This window comes from Thunnus thynnus, chromosome 8 (assembly GCF_963924715.1).
Source record: "Thunnus thynnus chromosome 8, fThuThy2.1, whole genome shotgun sequence".
Classification (NCBI taxonomy): domain Eukaryota; kingdom Metazoa; phylum Chordata; class Actinopteri; order Scombriformes; family Scombridae; genus Thunnus; species Thunnus thynnus.
The window spans coordinates 26,151,647-26,171,754 of NC_089524.1; the positions used below are offsets into that span (position 1 = coordinate 26,151,647).

Consider the following 20,108-nt stretch of genomic DNA (forward strand, 5'->3'; position numbering starts at 1 on the left):
TTACACATTATCTGCAATAGCAGCACACAGATATGGATATATATTGCTTATAGTTTCTTTATGCTTCTATCAGCGCTTTAGTTGAATGAAAACCGGAAACCACGCGCACCCAGCTACTTTGCCCTGGAAGCAGTTTACACATCCACACTTACAGGCTGCTTGTTCACTTGCAGTTCAAGTGCTACAAGTCTTATGAGCTCTCTGACTAACTGTCATATTTTCAATAGCTCACACCTGACGTTGAGATGAATACATGGCCGACATCATAAATCCGGAGTATGGAGGAGATCTGCAGTGTCAAGTAAGCTGTCTTTAATTTCACAGTCATATACAGTCAAGACAACCTGGCAAGTTGTGCCAAGTGTCTGTTTTGCTGTAGTATATTGATGTGGCCTGCAGAGAGCGTATAAGCATAATAGAAACTGTTGACAGAAGCACCAGAGGTCCAACAGTCTAACGTCAGTAGACAGTCTAACGATGGTTTAATACTGAGCTCAGATATCACTGAGAATAAATACTGGCAGGCTGAGAAATCCCTAAGCACCAGTGTTTCAACAAAACATGTTTTTTCTGTAACTGTTGAAAAACACAAGGGAGGGATGATTAAAATGCACATGAAAGAGCAACATGCAGTTGTGCACAGATCATACAATAAAGATGAACACACACACACACACACACATACACACACACACGAACACTGCAGGTTGCTCCCAAGGTGTCTGGATTCATTAACACCTCGGCTGTGCATGTGATGTTTGAAGCTCAGCAGGTGCTGCACAGTGCACAGAGGCCACACATTAACATACTGTGCCACCAAAACAGCATGCAAATAAGACTAAAGGTTGACACAAATTAACACCGTCACAAGCAAACATAATTAATCTTGTAGTTTTATGTTCTGACGCTGATCTTAATTTTTACCCAGTTTTGTGCGTCTGATCTGATGTATTTACATGACACTCCAGTCACAGAGCCAATGCTGTCACATCTCTTGTGATTATAAGTTTCTGAATTGTGGCGTTCACGTCTACGTCAAATTCGTAATTACACCTGATAAACAAGAATTTTTCTGAAAGCTCAGATATATCCAGCTTGGTACTATAAAAGTACCTGAAAAGTTACTCATGTCAGTCAAAGATCTTCATTTAATGTAATTACTTCCAAACTTAAAGGATTTGGTTTTTGGTCAATGCACAGTATTTTAATTTTCATACAACCCTTTTGATGACATGAACACTCACAAGTTGTTAACATTGGATCTTTCCCAGCTTTACCACCAATCCCATTAGCGTCAGATTTTCTGAAAAAAGTATAACTGATGATATTTGAAAAGTGTCAAAATCAAAATGTACCACTGTTCTGAAGGTATTTCAATAATCCTAAAAGAGTTTTCTAACCATCTAGATAAAAAACATGCCATCTGTTGATTTAAAAAAAAAAAAAAAAAAAAAAGATTTTTTAACTCATTTCACAAGTTGCAACTATATTTCCTAGTCTAAGTAGCTGGAAATGACATATTTCCTTGCTTTTGTATGACAAGAAAAATATAAACAAGTTGTTCTGTATGAAAATATAAAATAATACAATGAAACCTGTCTTGACAAACAGGCAAGAATCTGGTTTGTTATGCATTTTTTCATCCATTCTGGGAATACCTTTCAGGGGAGTTGTAGGTTAAAGACATTTTGGGAAATACACGTATTCACTTTCTTGCCGAGAATTAAAGGAGATTGAGGAGATTGATACTACTCTCATGTCTGTACAGTAAATATGAAGCAGCCAGTTAGCTTAGTTTAGCACAAAGACTGTCCAAAGATAACAATATTCGCCTATCAGCGCTTCCAGAGCTCACTAATTAACATGTCATATCTCATTTGTTTGTCAATAAGCATATTTCCTACAATTTTAAATAATGATAATTTTGAATATTATTTTAAACAATCCTTTTGGGTTTTTCAAAGATCACCAGGTATTTATTTTTCAGAATATCAAATGCTTACCTCTGTGGTTCAAATGTAATGGCAACACATGAGAGGCACAAACTGGGGCTAGTTGTAGTTCAATATTGTTTGCTTTTGATGTGTCTGTGCAGTTGGATTTTGACTACATAATTTAAAAAGACATTAGGTTAGAGTTTGAAGTCTTCAGTACATCAGTGGTCTAAATGCTGAATATGATTGATGTTTTTTGCTTTGTTATTGTGTCGTCTCATTTAGATTGAAGAGGTGGAGGCTCTGTCTTCCATATATGGTGATGAATGGTGTGTTATCGATGAAGCATCCAGAATATTTTGCATCAAAATATCAAATGACATGGAGGAACCAAAGCTGACAGCATGTTTGCAGGTAGAGAAAATACACCTTATATATGATTCACACGTTTCTGCCTTTGCAGTTTGTTTATAATTCAGTTCATGATTTTTCTGTATTGATCAGATAATTCTCCCACTTGATTATCCAAGCACAGCCCCTCCAATCTACCAGATCAAGTAAGTCTATTTGCCTTTCAAATTTAATCTTGAGGCGATCTGCTGAGTTGATAAAACAACATCCCACTCAAAAGCCCACTCCCCGTCCTACTCAGTAACCCTCTGTTTGTTCTCGCCTTTTGTAGTGCAGCCTGGTTGCGAGGCCCCGAGAGGGCCAGATTGGCAAACAGCCTGGAAGACCTCTATGTGTGAGTGCCTCTCATAATTTCTGACTTAACGAGGTGGTGCTGTAGAGTGATATTGGTCACAACAAAAGCTTTTCACAATTGTTTCCAGGAACAGTGCAATCTTTCTGTAGATCTGTGTCTGTTGGAGAACCCACTCTCATACAGAAATGTTTCAATCTTAACAGGGAGCATGCAGGGGAGAGCATCCTCTACCTGTGGGTGGAAAAAATTAGAGAATTCCTCGTGGAGAAATCCCAGAGCTCAGAAACAGGTGAGGTGTGAAAAATGAAATTCAGCCTTGAGGGCCACACTTCAATTTGCTATTCATAATGACCTGAAATGACACTTGATAAGACAGAAGAGCTAACTTTATAGCACGCCAAGAGCATGCATTTTCATTGTTTCTGTTGACCATTTCATCCTTCTTAATGAGAAGGATGAAACCTGTCTTAAGCTGACTTTTTAATGTTTCCATATGATTCATTTTAAAACAAAAACACTGTAAAAGAATTTGGGGCACATAATGGCTACATGTATGATGTAATGCCGAAAGACTGAGGCTAAAGCTACATATCGCAGATAAAAGGTCAGCATCCTCACCAGCTGAGGACCCATGTAGAGTAGAAACGAAGATGCCACATTGTTTGTGTGTTGCAGGGTAGAGCTATAGGGCTCTAGCTATAGTAGTATAGTACAGTAAATAAAAATGCAATGAATAACTTATGAGTTTGGCAAACAACACTATTTAAGGCAGGTTTGTCTGGAGTGTAAACTTCCCTAAGCCAATAAAGAGCAGGAGCTGTTTTCATTACTCTAATATAGTAGTGTCTTGGTTCCTACAGAGTGGATGTTCTGGTCCTGAACAGGTATTTTTCAAATGTATGCTGTAACCCCACAAAATACATTATTAACTAATGGCATGCCCCTTGCCTTTGGAAATAACACTATGTAGCTAGTTAGCCGGGCATGCTAACGTTCGCAGCTTAGGTTCAAGCCGATACTGTAAACACACGGTTTAATCCACTCTTCCCACTTTTGTTCTTGTCTTTAAAGGCCTAGTGTCGCTCTTGTTAGAACCAAATGCACACCGCTTCAACATGTGAGGAAATCCAAAGCTTGACAGGTCTGCTGTGCCTAGTAACGGTTGCTAAGCTATGATTGCACAATCTCTGTCCGTGGGCAGGGTTTTAGCAAATGGTCATTCCCGCACTTTCTAAGAAGCTCGAGTGCATGATAACATCCATGCACATTAAAACCTCGGCTCTGATAAAGCCCACAGTTAGATTAATTAGATTAGTTAGATATTTTTAATATAAATAAATAGGTCCAGGTGAATCTACTTCCCTTTTTGAAGTCTCATCTAATGGCGTCTTCTTTCTAAACTCTTGCTAAGATGCTCCTCCATTAGTAATACAACTATCTGTTGTGGCCTCAAGCTGCGATAAGATGAGCACAAAGGCCTGTAGCGGCATTAAAAAAACCCTTCTGTGTCTGCATTGAATGAAGATGGATATCTATGTAATGCCTTCTGTTACCTTGGCAGATTCTTTTGAAGTGTAGAAAGAGTAAAAGAAACCTAAATGAAAGATTTCCTACAAGTGTCACCCTGAATCCGGTTTTCTGGGGAGTCTGGTCTGCCTTGTTTATCTGTGGCCGAGTCCAGCAGTATCTATTATCGAGGCAGATGGTCTCTTTTCAGCAACAAGCTAGAAAAATATTAAGGGTCTGCCCCATTATTGTGTGGCATAAGTCGCCCTCTCTCTGTGATTCATGTGGTAATAAGTATAACTGCACTTTAGCCCAGAGAAGCATGATTGATGGCTTCTTCCCCATCATTCAAATGGCAGGAACATGGTGGAGAGAGAAAGAGAGACTGTGTGTGTGTGTGTGTGTGGGAGGAGGGGGGTGATAAGGCCGAAGATGCACATTTCACAGAAAAGGAAATGAAAACGGAGTGAATATGACAGAGAGGATGTGAAAAGTAAAGACAAATAATGGGCCTGATGATGAAGTTTGGTTGAATGAAACCAGGCAGAAAGCAAAAGATGAAAAAATATCAGAGACCAAATGGTTTTTTCACCTACTGTAAATATGAAGTCCCATTTTTCTTGCTTTTAATGAATTTTGGCAGCATATGTGGCTCTATTTGTGTGTGTCTGTATGCATGCATAGAATAAACACTAAACTACACATTGTCACAGCATGCTTGTTAGATTTCCTGTTTTTATTGTGGTCATATAAGATTTAGCAGGGTCTTTTTTTCTTACATATGAAGAACATTCAAAGATAAAACTGGCAGTAATCTGTATTTTTCTCATTGTCAAAGAATATCATTAAAAACCCAAACCAACAATGAATTAATCCTACTAACAAGTATTGCCTCTATATCCAGAATACCTCTGTCATAACGCTCCATTATTGTCCAAAACAGTTAAAAACACATCAGTGAGCCACACTGTTGCCCTGGGTGACACGTTCCTTTATCACAGTTAACACTGTATTTTAACTCCCACATACACTGTCCTGCTGCTCTAAATACTCACTAAAAGCACCAAATTCACGACTGAAAGTTGTCCTCAATAAATGCAATTTCCCCCTGTCTGATTGAAGTTTGACAAAAACTACAATGCCCAGCTGTTTTAGGGAATTATTCAGCCTTTCTATAAGAGTAAAAGTATAAAATAAAGATTTATGTCTTCAGTAGGAATGAATGCACTTGGGGCTGAGAGCTACAGAGTTTTCTTACTCTATATTTCTACATACTGGCTTTCCACAATGATATTTGTACATATGTTGACCAATGAGCAACAAAACTATTACAATCATCCTGCAGGAATATACATGAGGTCACCATCACATGGTGTGTCCAGCTGTCAGTCCACTTTATACCACAAGGTTCATGATACATACGTAGAATATCAGATGACTTTTCAGCAGTTCAGTAGTTGTGCAATTCCTCTTTCACTGCTGAGTCTGTCTAGAGTGTGCTTGGCTGTAAAGAACTTTAAATTTAAAAAATGGCCGCACACATAAACTAAATACACAACAATAATACTACAACACATTCATATAAATGCCAGTAAGCATTCATTTGGTGATTTGGAGTTCAAAAGACATCCAAAACAACGTGGAACTGAGCAACAGATTTGTTGGGATTAACTGGCAGAGTAAAAAAAAAAAAAATTAATATCACTCAGCTCTTCTTTGAAAATTCAAACCTTTCTCAATTATTAATGACACTGTACCAAGTCAAATTTACAGGATTCTTGTTAAAAATGATATCAGCTTCATCATTAGTCCCAAAAATCCAGCATCAGTCAGGCTCTAGTAATTGGTGTCATCCATTATGAATAGTCTGTCTTGGTTTGTTAGGTTATGAAACCATTTCAGTGTCAGTGTCATGAAAGGGTAATTTAGTAATAAGTGGCTCAATAGGTGTCATTTTAATGACAAGCTGCCCGGCCTGCAGACAACACAATGAAGACCTTTACAGGTGGCAGGAATGGGTTGAAAAAAAACAAACAAGCTTTTCTTTAACAAGACACTGTTTCTTACATGACCTGCCTCAGTGGATCAACCAGAAAAGGTGAACATCACTACTGAGGAGGAAGTGGATGATGATGAAGACATGCAAGACTTCAGGAATCTCAAACTGAACACAGAGAACGCACATCTCTTCATGGATCATGCAAATGGTACAGCCGACTCAATTAGCCACACACTCTGGAGTGATCAACATTAAACATGGTCATTATAAATTTGATCTTGCCGATGAAGTGATGTGTACTGTAACATTTTGTCTTGTAGATGAAGAGATGCCTCCAATAAAACATGGAAATACCATCACAGACCGACGCAGTACCTTCCAGCCTCACTTAGCACCTGTGGTGACTCCAAGACAGGTACAGCACATGTTTTTTGTAATTTCTTTACATTACTGCACAACACAAAAAACAAACTATTGCTCATATTTATGACATTTTCTATTGAAAAATTAAACATTGCCTTATTTGTCAAAGACAAACAAATGAAATGAGTTTCAGTAGAAAATTCTTGAAGAGGATATAAATGTGTTAACTCATGCAGCACCGTCACAGACTGAAACATCATGTGACTGGTTCCTGCATGCTGATCTCACTCTCTGGCTTTATGGTAACAGACCAGCTAGTCTTAAATGCTTCCACCTGCTGTGAAGTGCTATTTGGACAAAAATATTTACAAATGCTGCCATCCTCCAGAAAGCAGATGCAGTGACACCCGTATAGTATTTACATATTTTCTTGGAATGGTCTGGAAGTGTTCTTTTATTTATTTTATTTATTTATTTATGACAGCTTTATTGAAACAAGTATACAACAAGTTTACAGCACCTTGTGTATACAGTCCATAATCACAAACACACCAGGGGGACTCAAAAAAAAGAAATAGTTCAATAAATATCTTGTAAATCGTACAGGGTATAGAGCGGCGAAAAATGCGAAACACTCTTTCAGTGTTTGATTTGTCCGTTCTTGGCTACTGAAGAAACATGGCGGTGCAACATGGTGGGCTCCGTGGAAGAGGACCCGCTCCCTATGTAGATATAAAGGGCTCATTCTAAGATAACGAAAACACAACCATTCTTATTTGCAGGTGATTATACACTAATTGAAACATACTTATGGATATTAATTCTGTTTCTGCCAAGTTCAGTCTACTAGATGCCACCAAATTCTACACACTGTACCTTTAACAATTCGGATTTGTGCAAATTAATCAAATCGAACTGTGAGTGGAGACTCCTGTCATATTCAGTGAATCCAAACAATACAATTTTCCAAAGTAAAAAAAAGTGAGAGTATATCTGCAATGAATTGTGACAATTTACTCTACAGTTTGGGAAGATGTGGCTCAGAAGGTAGAGTGGGTTGTTCACTAATCAGAAGATTGGCGGTTCAATCCCCAGCTCCTCCAGTCCACATGTCAAAGTGTCTTTGGGCAAGATACTGAGCCCCAAATTGCTCCTGAAGGGTGTGTGTGTGTGTGTGTGTGTGTGTGTGTGTGTGTGTGAGAGAATGTCCTGATGAGCAGGTTGGCATCTTGCATGGCAGCCTCTGAAATCAGTGTATGAATGTGTGTGAATGGGTGAATGTTTGCATGTGGTGTAAAGTGCTTTGAGTAGTCAGGAGACTAGAGAGGTGCTATATAAATGCAGTTCATTTACCATTTTGTTTTGTATGGGAGCAAGACCAAAATAAATGTAGCAGCGCTTCTCTGAACTCCCCACAAAAGGTAGAGCTTACATCAATGTCTTTCTTGAGATTCTGTAAATAATGATTAGTTGGATAAAACCTGTGAAGCATTTTAAAGGATATTTCTTTGATTTTGTTAATTAAAAAAACTTATGCGGCAACAGCCAAAATCTTTCCTAACAAATATCTCCAACAAATTTGGACTAATATGATAAGGCAGAGGGTACCTATGATGTCTTGTTGAAAAGGTTGCCTCATTTTTATTCTTAGTTTCTTTAAAATCAGTGGTAACTGTGTATTAAACAGTTAGCTGTTATGAATTGGCTCTTCAATTTGACATTTCATAATAATCCAACTTCACAACCCAGCCTAGCTAGTTAGCTGACAAGCTAGGTAGCATGTGCAGCCTAGGTGAAGTTTGTTACTGTCTGACATTAACAGTAAATTATAGCTGTAATGTGCATTACTCAGACAGCATAATTTTCAACCTAACTTGGTTTTGACTCCCTTTTCTTACACACACAGGATTTTCAGTACAAATGCAGTTTATATATAACCCAGTGCTGAAGCACCTAGAGCACAGGGTAAAATCCTTGTCTCAGCAGTTTTCATAAACAATAGAGCAGATGTATGACATGCAAGGTGAAGTGAGGAATATGTCATGATAATCATTGTTCTGCCTGTTGTGTGTTGCAGGTTAAAATGGTCCTGGAGAAGCTGTACGAAAACAAGAAGATTGCTAGTGCCACACATAACATTTATGCATACAGGTCAGTGATATCAGCTATATACTGTGTGTGTGTGTATGTATATATATATAAGCTATGAAAAAGGGTACAATAAAGCAAAAAACTGAAGGCTTTCTAACAGTATAGTGTATAATATAACACAGTATTGTGTATGTGTTGTGCTGACACGTGCTTGCCTGTGTGTGCAGTTCTTTTTTTGCGTGGTTTAATGAAGTCAACGTTGAGCTGCTGATACACTGCCTGGGTGATCATTACTCACAGGGAGGAGATGTTGACATTTAAACCACATAAAAAAAAAAAAAAACTTTTATGTTGAAGAGGCTGCCATAGTCACAATATCATTCTCTGACAAAACTGTTTTAATCCTCTTCCACCTAATGCCAAGCTGTTGTGATTCTGTCTGTTGTAGAATTTATTGTGAGGACAAGCACAGCTTCCTACAGGACTGTGAAGATGATGGCGAGACAGCAGCAGGGGGAAGATTACTCCATTTACTGCAGGTTATCATTTCACTCAGAAAATACTGACCTTGACTCATGAGTCTTTCAGCTGCATACCAAGCAGTATGTCATGCTTGTTAAAAAGGGAAAAAAATGCAAAAGGAGCTGATAAAGTAGTCAGTAGAGTGTTCAGAATTGATATTACAACCACATTATCACATTTTCTTGTTTTATCCAACTTTCTTTTGGCTTCTGCCAATTGTTGTCTGCTCTAAGCTGCCTTGTTCAGTTTCACAGTCTGAACAATTTGGTATCTGGTGTGTAATTGTTTGAGTAAGGAGCTTTCCACAGACTCCCACAGTACACTACTTAAAATGTTTTGTGTGGTAGTTCAGTATCCTGTATACCTTATATAATAATAATAAGTATTTCATGATATGTTCCCTATAAACAACACAAAGTATATATGTGTGATATGTGAAAAATACAAGTTTACTGGCCCTCAAAAATATGTAAGTAACTCTTAATGAAGATGCCAGATGGTTTGAAAATGGACAGGCTACTGCACCATCAGTTCTGAGAAAAGCTACAGTATTACACCATCAAGGCTCAATAGCCTCTGTTTCAGTAGACATGGGAACATTTAATAAAAGGTGTGAATATTGTATTATATATATTTTTACACACATCATTTATTTGTAGGACATCATGATGTAGGGCTGCATTCATTTTCTGATTCAATTTATGAATTGTTTATCCTATAAAATTACAGAAATTTGAGTGAATGAAAGTGAATAAGACTAAATATCTATGCTATAGCCATGCTCTGTGACGATGTATAGCACTTAGGTACAGCAATGCTTAGAAATGAATACTAAGATCAGAAAATGCTAACGTGCGGATGTTTAGCAGATATAATGCCTACTATGTTCACCATCTTAGTTTAGCGCATGCTAACATTGGCTAATCAGTGCACAACACAAAGTACAGCTGAGGCTGATGGGAAAATGAATTCCTCCTGAGGGGAACATGAATGTTTGTACCAAATTTCATGGCAAACCATGACAGTCCATTTCAAACCACTAATGTCAACCTCATAGAGGAAAGAGAAAAAGTCAGGACATCACCAAAGTCAGTAGGATACATCGTCTGGGGACCATCAATGTACAAAATTATGTGCCAGTGCACTCAACTGATGTTAACATATTTCAGTCTGAACCAAACTGATGGGCCATCTGCTAGACTGAGATTGCCATTCGTAGCCAAACCACTAGCGTTGCTAAAAAAAATGTCATGTCATGATGTAGGGGTATAATCCTTGATTATTTTAGTAGTTTGTTAAACTTCCTAGATCCTGAGATGACATCTTCAAATAGAATTCAAGCAGGTTTAAGGATTTGAGGAGTGTGACTGGATTGTATCGATGTATCATGAAAACATCACCAGAAATCAAAACAGTTCATGGTTTGATGGTGATTTTAACATTTAATGTTTAATAATTATCAGAACTATTAGTACTTCATTAGACAGGTTATTTTATTCATTTATTTTAGCTTATTAGGGATGATTATATCTATTATATCTCATCATCATGGTTTTCTATGGTGTCAGAACCACAATGTGAATATTGCTCTGCCTGCAATCAGAGCCTTTTAGACATTTACTGTATTTTGGCACGGTTCTACAAGGGGAAATGGCAGCATTAATAAGACCCACACTGCTAGTATTTACATAATTTGTAAATTTCCACCCAGTCCCTCTCCAGGGAAATTTGGTCCCACGACAGTAATTTCACACAAGTATTAATCTTTTCATTTCTCATATCAACAAGGCACTTGTCACTGCGCGTGTTGTCAGATGGCACTATGATTCACACACACACACCCACATCACGCTAAAATGTGCAATTGTCCACACACTTTTTGTTTCCCTGTAATATTGAATGAAGGCCAGTGACAAGACAAAAAGTTTCTTCTGATTAGAGCTCAGTGTTGACTTATGGTAGTTCTGTCATACTCATTACCAGGGAGCGCTGAGTTGTGTCAAGCTTTTCCAGATGAGATCCATGACTCTTGTCAAAGTTCATACTCATTTATAAGATGACAGCAGCCATCTATGCCAGTGTGACATTTAGAGAAATAAATCAGTGTGAAGTAGTGCATTGGATTCTTGGTGTGTATGTCAGAAACTGTGACCCTCTGCACATGATTCAAATGAATCAAGTTGTCTTTGACGAGCAGAGTTCCCTCTGAAAACCATATAAAAAACATATCACTCAGCTCAGACAGTTTTGGCTTTAATTTTCTTAGCTTATCTTTTAGGTATTCGAAAAAAAAGGCAAAAAATTTACATTATATGTTTTTTTTCTGGGAACCTCAGCTCCCTAAAACAATTCCTTGCCATTCCATTTGCATATTTCACTACAAGTCTTCACATTAAAGCTGCTCTAATCAATATTCTTATATTAAAAATGAATCAAATGACTTATGTGTAATGTTAAAGGAGTTGCTTGTAGTGATGAACCCACAGAGAGTAACTCAACCCTGCAGTTCCCCACAGCTCTACTGAGCAATTTAGTATCATTCAGCTCATTGTTTTGGTTTTATGGACCGCAACTTTACTGTTTTGATTCACTCTTACAGCTCTCATCAGTGTCTTTTACACATGCAGGCCAGTGTTTTCAGCTAAAAAAAACCCAACAACCTAAAGACACATTGTACACTGCCAGCCCAGCAACAAATGGCAGAAAGCAACGTCAGCAACTACCTAATTAGCCAGAAATATCTGGCAGCTAAAGAGCCTGATATTTCCCTCATGAGTTGGTTGAGACCAAAGACAGAGCTAAAAGAGAGGTGAATATTGGACTTTCAGTAGTAGGGTGATGAGAAATACTACTCCAAAGGAATGCTAATGTTGCTCTACGTTTAAATAGCCAACTGTTTGCTAACACGTTTGCCATATGATCTTAGAAGGTGATAATATGTCATTTCTACAGCTTGTTTCCGCTGCCCCTGTGTGGCCAAAAAATCAATTATTGGAGGTTTAAGTTACTTTTTATCAGTTTCGGACCATATGAAAATCTCTGCTTCCTAAGACAACCAGTAAACAAAGTCATTAGTTAAAACAGGGAAATGTAAACTCATCAACTTCATTTCATATGTGCCTTTCTTAACTCACATGGACAGATTCAAAGATGCACTATCAGGTCACTTCCAGCAGCTGACTGACCTTCTGTAACTGGAGTGATAGCATCCGGTCCTCTGTCCCTCTGTTCATCCTTCTGAGCAACATACTGATTAATCTTCTGCTTGTAACATTCTCAGCATACTGAGCAATTTACATGAAGAGCTTTCTCCTTAATCTATTCTTCTCTAATCTCATTTTGCTCCACAACCCTTTCTTCCCATTTCCTCATTTAGATTTGTGCTTTCTGCCAGTGAAGATGGAAGTGTGAGATGATGAATAAAAGAAGGATTTGACTGATAGTGTCAACTGCCAGATGTGGAGGGATCCCCTCAAATGACAGACTGTACTGTTTGTGTGTGTTGCGGTGCAGAGCCAAATTCTCCTCTTCATGTCAAAATGACAGTCTGCCATTTCGGGGAATTTGCTTATTTGCTATACATTTGGAGAATAGTGTCAATTTAATCTCTCTTCAGTAGAGGTTGGTGCAGGACATGTTAGCTTAGCTTAGCACAATGAAGACAGGCAATACAACTACCCATTGTTAAAAGTAAAAATCCGTTCCAACAAATCTAAATTCAGTGCACATTATGTCTTGTTACCTCGCAAACCAGTCAACAGCTCACCAAAATCACCTGGATTTTGCTTTGAGGACAGGAATTCTGAGCAATCGCTGTTGTTGCTCAAGAAATAGCTTCAAAGCTTAAGACAAGGACTTGTTAAACAACATTGTTTTACATGTGTTGAATACACACATGTTTTAACCATAAACACATCACTGGGCATGATCTTTTAAGTTGATATGGTGAACAGTTTCTTATTTACATATCCAGCAGATATGGAGCAACAATTTAGTCACGTTCCTGGCGACCTGACTAACGTGAGTCCAATATGATCTGTTTTAGCTCTGTTTTTGGTCTCAACCATCTCCTGATGATGAGAGCACTGACAGTGAAAACAGTTAAGTTGCAGGCCAGAAAACTAAAACATTGAGCTGAAAGATGCGAGAGGAGCTGCAGAGGTGGGTGATAATTACTGAGGGTTGGTCATATAGGAGCAATCTCTTTCTCATACACAGAGTAATTTCATCCATTGTTAATATGAAAATTTTGAGTAGAGCAGCTTTAATTGTATTTTTTATGCTATTTAAAGCTGCAATACACAACATTCAGCCACTAGATGTAGCACTATAGCACCGACATCTCAGACCAAAACAAATGTGTGTCATTTACTTAATAATGTTGGAAAAAAAAGAAAGCCGACAATTCATGAAACTCACATCAAACTGTCAAACTAGGCAGTGCTGATCATATATGGATCAAGATTCATTCACTGCTCAGATCACCATTACTCCACTATATCTTTACATAGCAAGTAATTGCTTGCTGTAATCCAGTGAGGCTCAGTGTCATTTATTAGACTTTTAATGGTTTTATGGTTCCCCTTTTTAACAGATTTTTTTTTTATTGCTATGGGAATATATTTTTATATTTATTTGAGTTTATATTTATGGTTTTATTTTATGTTATTTTGTGGGTATTTATATCTTTTGTAAACAATGTTGGCTGACTATGATTTGAACACTGTGTATTTCCGAGATTTTACAAATTAATAAATTGAACCTTGAACCTTTAGTTTATGTGCTAACCATAGCTAAACAGGTCCCGGAGCTACATATTGAACTCACAAAGATGAAAGTGAAATTAATCTTCTCATCTATTTCTGTAGAAGACAGCAGATAGTCAAATGTCCACACATTTCGGACTGACACCTGATGCCAAAATACAGCTAATGGAGATTAATTCACTGTGTCACTGGTGTGAAACATTTGCCTGCCAGAGAGGGATGTTTGTGTCACAGTTTTCAACCTGTATGTCTAACGGTAATTGCTCTGACTTCATCCTGTCTCTCTCTTTGTATGTGCAATATGTTTTTCTCTATTTGTCTCATGCCCCTCTATCTCTGATTCACACTCACTCCACAAATACCCTGTGTTTTTCTCTCACTACAGATTCTGGATGTGCGTAATGTCATGGTGGTCGTGTCTCGATGGTATGGTGGTATTTTATTGGGTCCTGACCGCTTCAAACACATCAACAACTGTGCTAGAAACATCCTGGTGGAGGAAGGATACACTGCCACGGTGAGACGCTCGCTTGGCCTTTCTCAGATATCTCTGTCATCTTCCACTGACACATCAGTCAATTTTGACTTTGCTGTCAGTTTTCTGATGCTGGAAACCACCTGATATCTTGTAGTTTAATTGACGTTACACCCTAATGTTCCTCCAATTATCTGAAAACAAATAGACAGAAATTTTTTGGAAACAGAGACCCCTTTCAACACTGTGATGCAATATACTGTATAGTTGCAGGTTATAATGAGACATAGATTTATTATAATAATATAGAGTGTCTGTTCACCTTGCTTTGTGTTTCCACAGTTACTCCTCTATAGCTGTCACATTAGGCATATTGGTTCATTTGAAGTGTTTGGTTGCCACATGTTCTGGAGATCAAACACTTTCTCCTCGCTTTCGCCTGCCTGAAGTTAAGTCCAGTCTGCTTTGAAGTTGTCTTTGTGTTCTGCAAAGTTATTCAATTGATGACATGATTTATGTTTGAGCTGTTGCCATACATAGATTAAAGGTACGGCGAACCAACTCTTACAAGTATCCTTCTTCAAAACCCCAACAACTCACTGTAAAAATGCACTGCACTTGATTTCTTCCCTATCCTCACAGCAAAGCCTCCATTTCGCCTATACTTCAAGCCTGGACTCTGTGACAACTAATTAGAGGACACTACCTGTGGATGTAGGATTTAAAACCTTTCATGTTCATAAAGTGCTTTAGATATTAACAATAACAGTTTAAAATCTATTCTAAAATGAACAGCTTAGTTTTAGTTGGCTTGGGCCATCTGAAGCCTGTCTAAATCTTTTTGACAGATCAAAAGAGGATTGCAATAATCCAGACCTGATACATATCTACAGTAAATGTGATAAATGAAAGCATGTAGGTTAGTTACATTGTCATTAAGGCAGACTAAATCTCTGCATTGCAAAATATTATTCTACGAGTTTTTGTTACCATTGAATATTTGAATTATCTGAATATAGACCAGAATGGGCAGTAACTGTTGCATGATGTGATGAGGGCCAATATTTGGTCAGAGTTTACCTGTAGGACATATCTACCAGGCAGTCCTGCAGAGCCCGTAGTCAGTAAGCATTATCTGAGGGCATAAGTGGGTGTTTTGGTGTCTGATAAGCCTTCAAATTCATGGATCTGTTACTCAAACTGGACTTCCAGGACTGCATTTCATGTGTCACCGGTACCTGAAGCAACATCGCCCACCAACAGAGCCCCTTGCGCTGTTTTAATGCTGCTCTAATGTCAGCATGCTCACAACAACAATGCATACTGATGTTTAGCAGGTATAATGTTTATCAGCTGAGGGTGATGGGAATGTCATTAGGTCTGTGGGTATTTACTGTAGTCATAAACCAAAGTACTGCAAATTTTGGCATGCTGGTGGCGCCTGATGAAAAAGATCACAGAAGTTACTTCAGTTCTTCCTAAAGGAAATATGCATGTCTGAACCAAATTTCATTGCAATCTATCCAATAGTTTACAAATTCACAAAGATTTTAAACAAATATCCACCAGCTGATGGTGCTAGGGGAAGCGTCAAGATTTCATCCTCTAGGGACCATGAATGTAAACAAAATTTTATAGCAATTTATACAAAAGTAGTTTTTTTCCAAGTAATTTGTTTTGGCAATGTATATGCCTTTATTGGACAGCTGACAGTGGCGAGATGACAGAAAATAAAGGGGGGGGGGGGGGGCATTTCAGGCTCGACTAAAGTGGTGGACCAAACAAGACACATAGCCATCCCTAGAGTAATGCCTTATGAAGTATGGCTTATGAAATGACAATGGCGGCTAATAACACTGCCAAGACTCTTGGCAAGAGAAAGCAATTACACAGAAATAAAACAGGACCCAGAATTGACCTTTGAGGTACACCAATTTAATATTCATCTGTGAAGAAACACAGAACTTTCTGTTGTCTATATAATAAACAAAAAACTTCAGGTCCTTCAGGTCAGTTCTAGAAATGTCACAGTTCCTCAGCCTGTCAATCAATATGCGATGGTTGGTTGTATTAAAAGCTGTGCATTGCTTATCAACAATTTCTTCCAGTATTTTTTAGGTGAAGAGTAAATTGGAAATAACTGAAGGAGAACAGAGAGAGAACAATTTTGCCATAGGTTAATCCAAATTTAGATAAATCCTCTGACTACTTGGATTGGGTTTAAGAGGAAAATAGACTACAGCAAAGAAAACAGGAGCTGAGCCACTAGTTTTACACCTCAGGACCTCACAAAAGGAAAGGTTGCTGCCATTTACTCTACGGCATGCAAGTTCCTTATTGAAAACAGTAACAAGCTACTTCTTGTTACCTCAAACTGCTGAGAAGCTCCAATCTGAAAAGGGGAGGCAAAACTTTTATGGCAATAGTGAGTACAAACAAAGAAGATAATCGGAGAGTGACTGGCTTACAGCCCCAATACAAACACCGTACGAGGTTATGAAGAGGCTGCGTGAATCCACATTTTCTTTGAACATTTGTCACTGTGCTGTATGTAACAGCATCATCATTCATGCTTGCTTTTTGTCCAGACAAGCTGTTAAAATGTCGGGAGATCTACACGTTGGCAGCCTGGATTGTCAGAGCAATAAATAGTTCAGGATGTTTTATAAGAGTACTTAAGAATACAATGTTTGGTTTGATGCAATTGTTGGAACACATTAAAATAGTACGGTGTTTGCCAATCAGTACAGTGTACATTTTGCACATTTCACTAAGGCAGGGAAACAGCAGGAGTCCAGACAAAAGTGTCTGTCAAAAATTGAGTAATGATCCGGCAAACAGCACTCAAATATTGAGCTTGGAGAAAGCTTTGGCACCGTTAAGTGGAGTGCTAATGTAAGGTAATCATTAGTCTGTTCATTCTCTAATCTGTCCCTCTTATTTCACAGGATGAGGCCACCAAACCAGGAGGGAAGACCAAAAAGCCAAAAAGCAAGAAGACAAAATGAATTTCAAAAGAAAACTTTTATTTTTTTAAACATGTTTTCACATCTTTGCTGCTGAATTCAGTGAAAATGACATTTGTAGATGATTCAGATGAATGGAGGAAGTCAAGCAGGGGTTGTTTCAATTAAAAATAATTTATTGACAATAACTAGTATTAAAATGTCTTTTAGAAATTTTGAATTGTTATTTTAGCTGATCACTTTAACTCTGCAATTTATATTTTTGACTGATAAGCCTTGAAATGAAATGTTCAGAGTTTTCATTAAAGCAATCAAACCATGGGATTTGTTCAGAAAATATGATTCTGACATCAGCAAAAACTCATACCAGGATAATTGACCCATTTTATTAGAAAGCAACATAATCATAACACATTTGAAATGATGATTTTGTTCACAAGAAACCAAATACATGACCATATTTTTTCACTGTTCATTTTAAATTATAATGCTCCATTTGGTCTTGATGTGGACACGCTCCTTTTAAGTGTTAATTCAGCTTTCAACAAAATCTGAATGAAGTTCATACACAATTTATTCAGCATTTCCAAGAATTATGATCAGACACAACTGTGTTTCACTGATGCAAACACTCTCACATACAATTTATGTCTGTTTTCCCCAATGCAATGGGTGCATTTGACATCCACTTAAAGCCTGCTAAATATTCAACTTCTTGCAGCTGCGTGTTCTCTCAGAGCACATTGGTTCCTGAGGGGTTTTTCCCCCACCTCTCCGTTTTGGTGTCACTTGATCCCTGGGAAGACACGGTCTGGATATTAACCACTCTTGGGGCTGGCATTAAGCAGCGGAGGACTGCTTGCTAAAAATATCCCGGGCTCATCTGTGCGCTTGGGAGTTTGGTTTTCACTGGCTCATCCCAACTACTGTGAGGTAAAAAAAAAAAAGTTGACTTTTATCTGTGTTCAGTATCTTGTGTCAATGGAATGAAACTGATAACCTGATCCAAAAAGGACATTTCATTTAAATGGTAACTGGGTCACAATATGCTGAGATTCCTGAAATTTCCTCCATGTCCGTGTACAAAGCTGCCTGTTCATTTCAGCCATTGAGAATAATTACAACTAATTCACTTAGCTGAGCGATTTTTCTCCCTGAAAAGCTGTCATCATGCTGAACTCATCATCTCAGCCCTTAATCATATTTTTTAGAGGCTTGTGAAGAGCTCATGGAGCTAAATTCATACTCATGGCTGAGGAGGATGATTAACCTACTTGAGAAATTTCAAATTTCGTCCCTGCACTTGTTCCTGCTGTTAATGTGACAACACACCTTGGGAGAACTTTGATGTAGCCTTGATCAAATTTGATTGCTATTTCATGGTTGGCAGCAATAATCCTATAATAATGAATAAAAATATCCTTTCAATGCCTGCTCAAAGTGTTCAGTATATAAAAAATAAAAGAGTAAGAGGTAATTGAATAAAAACATGAAGTGTGAAATATGATATTAATGAACCAATCAATTGTAAAATAAATTAAAGATCCCCTACAGACACATGTAAGGTATATTAAAATACTCCGATTTGAGTCACAATTTGTGTCTAATATGTCTTTAATCACAAAAAAAACTAATTGACCTAATCAGCATAATTAAAATGACATCTACTCATTCTCCTTAATGTAATGTAAATATTGTTCATTTCAAAAGTTTAACTGCTGGACACAAGGTGTCTAGTTCTAATTCATTGCACTGGAGGTTTCAAGTTTCTACCTCACCCTTGTTTAAATTGCATGCGAGACAACGATTGGCTCAAAACTAGTTGTGATGTCACGAATCATGCTCGTAAGTACACGTCTCAAGCACTTTAAGGTAAACAGAGAGAAACTTTCCACTTTCAGCAGATGAATATGGGAACAGACTTCAGTGTCAAACTCTGCACTTACATCATTCTACACAGTGAAGCTCAAACATTCAACTGATCGGATTGAGGAGTCAGGTCAGTGTCAACAGCAGCAGCTAAATGCTTAATTAAGTTACCTCAGCAGCACTTTAATGCTGGGAGGCTGGGGGCAAGTGTTTGGGGAAAAGACCATTATGAAATCAAAACATAATTTAGCATTAGGGCATTTTGAAATGAATATTCCTATGATGAAATAAAAAGGAACTCTAATAAAACTGTTAGATAAAATACCATTTCATAATGAGTTGAGTTTTAATATAACTTAATACGATATAATAATGACTTATTTAATATTGAACAGCTTTAGGCTCCATGTATTATCACCCTTGACATTTAATTTTTCAAAAAGAACTCTGTGTTCATCAGGATCAGGACGCTGACAACCTCGCAGCTTTTCTAAAATTAAACTAACTTTCCATATTGTAACAGGAAAAGAAGATGGTATTTCTTTTTCCATGTCTTCAGGCTTTATCGAGTGGATTTATCAGGACTTTGACCTCTGAATCACTAACTGAATCACTGGTGTATTAATAAATATCTATCTGAATCACTGAACTGGATGTGCTGTAGTTGTAAACATCTATCTGAATCACTGAACTGGATGTGGTGTAGATGTAAACATCTGTCTGCTAGTGAAAGCCTCCTTGCAGACATCCTGCTGCCAGCCGCTCAGTTCACTCCATCTCAGTCTGCTTCATGCGTCTGGACCACTTCAGCTTTTGATTGCAGAGTTCAGCCTTTGATCAGGTGCTGGTTGGACAAAGAAGCTCAACGTCAAGAGAACAGATATCACCCGAGAAAGATCGGAAGTTGTATT

General features: G+C 37.9%; 1 protein-coding gene across 2 annotated transcripts; it reads left to right on the forward strand.

The window, feature by feature from the left end:
• Positions 1-111: 111 nt before the first annotated feature.
• impact (impact RWD domain protein) lies at positions 112-17,652 on the forward strand. Of its 2 annotated transcripts, none has more exons than XM_067597539.1 (11): positions 112-301; positions 2,220-2,348; positions 2,439-2,491; positions 2,617-2,679; positions 2,844-2,929; positions 6,228-6,353; positions 6,466-6,560; positions 8,586-8,659; positions 9,048-9,134; positions 14,273-14,404; positions 17,311-17,652. In XM_067597539.1, the coding sequence occupies exons 1-11, from the start codon at positions 254-256 to the stop codon at positions 17,423-17,425; spliced, it is 1,008 nt and encodes a 335-aa protein (XP_067453640.1). In that variant the 5' UTR covers positions 112-253; the 3' UTR covers positions 17,426-17,652. The 2 variants fall into 2 exon arrangements, with proteins under 2 accessions (XP_067453640.1, XP_067453641.1); XM_067597540.1 differs by having other exon boundaries at positions 113-301; positions 9,048-9,138.
• Positions 17,653-20,108: the final 2,456 nt, after the last annotated feature.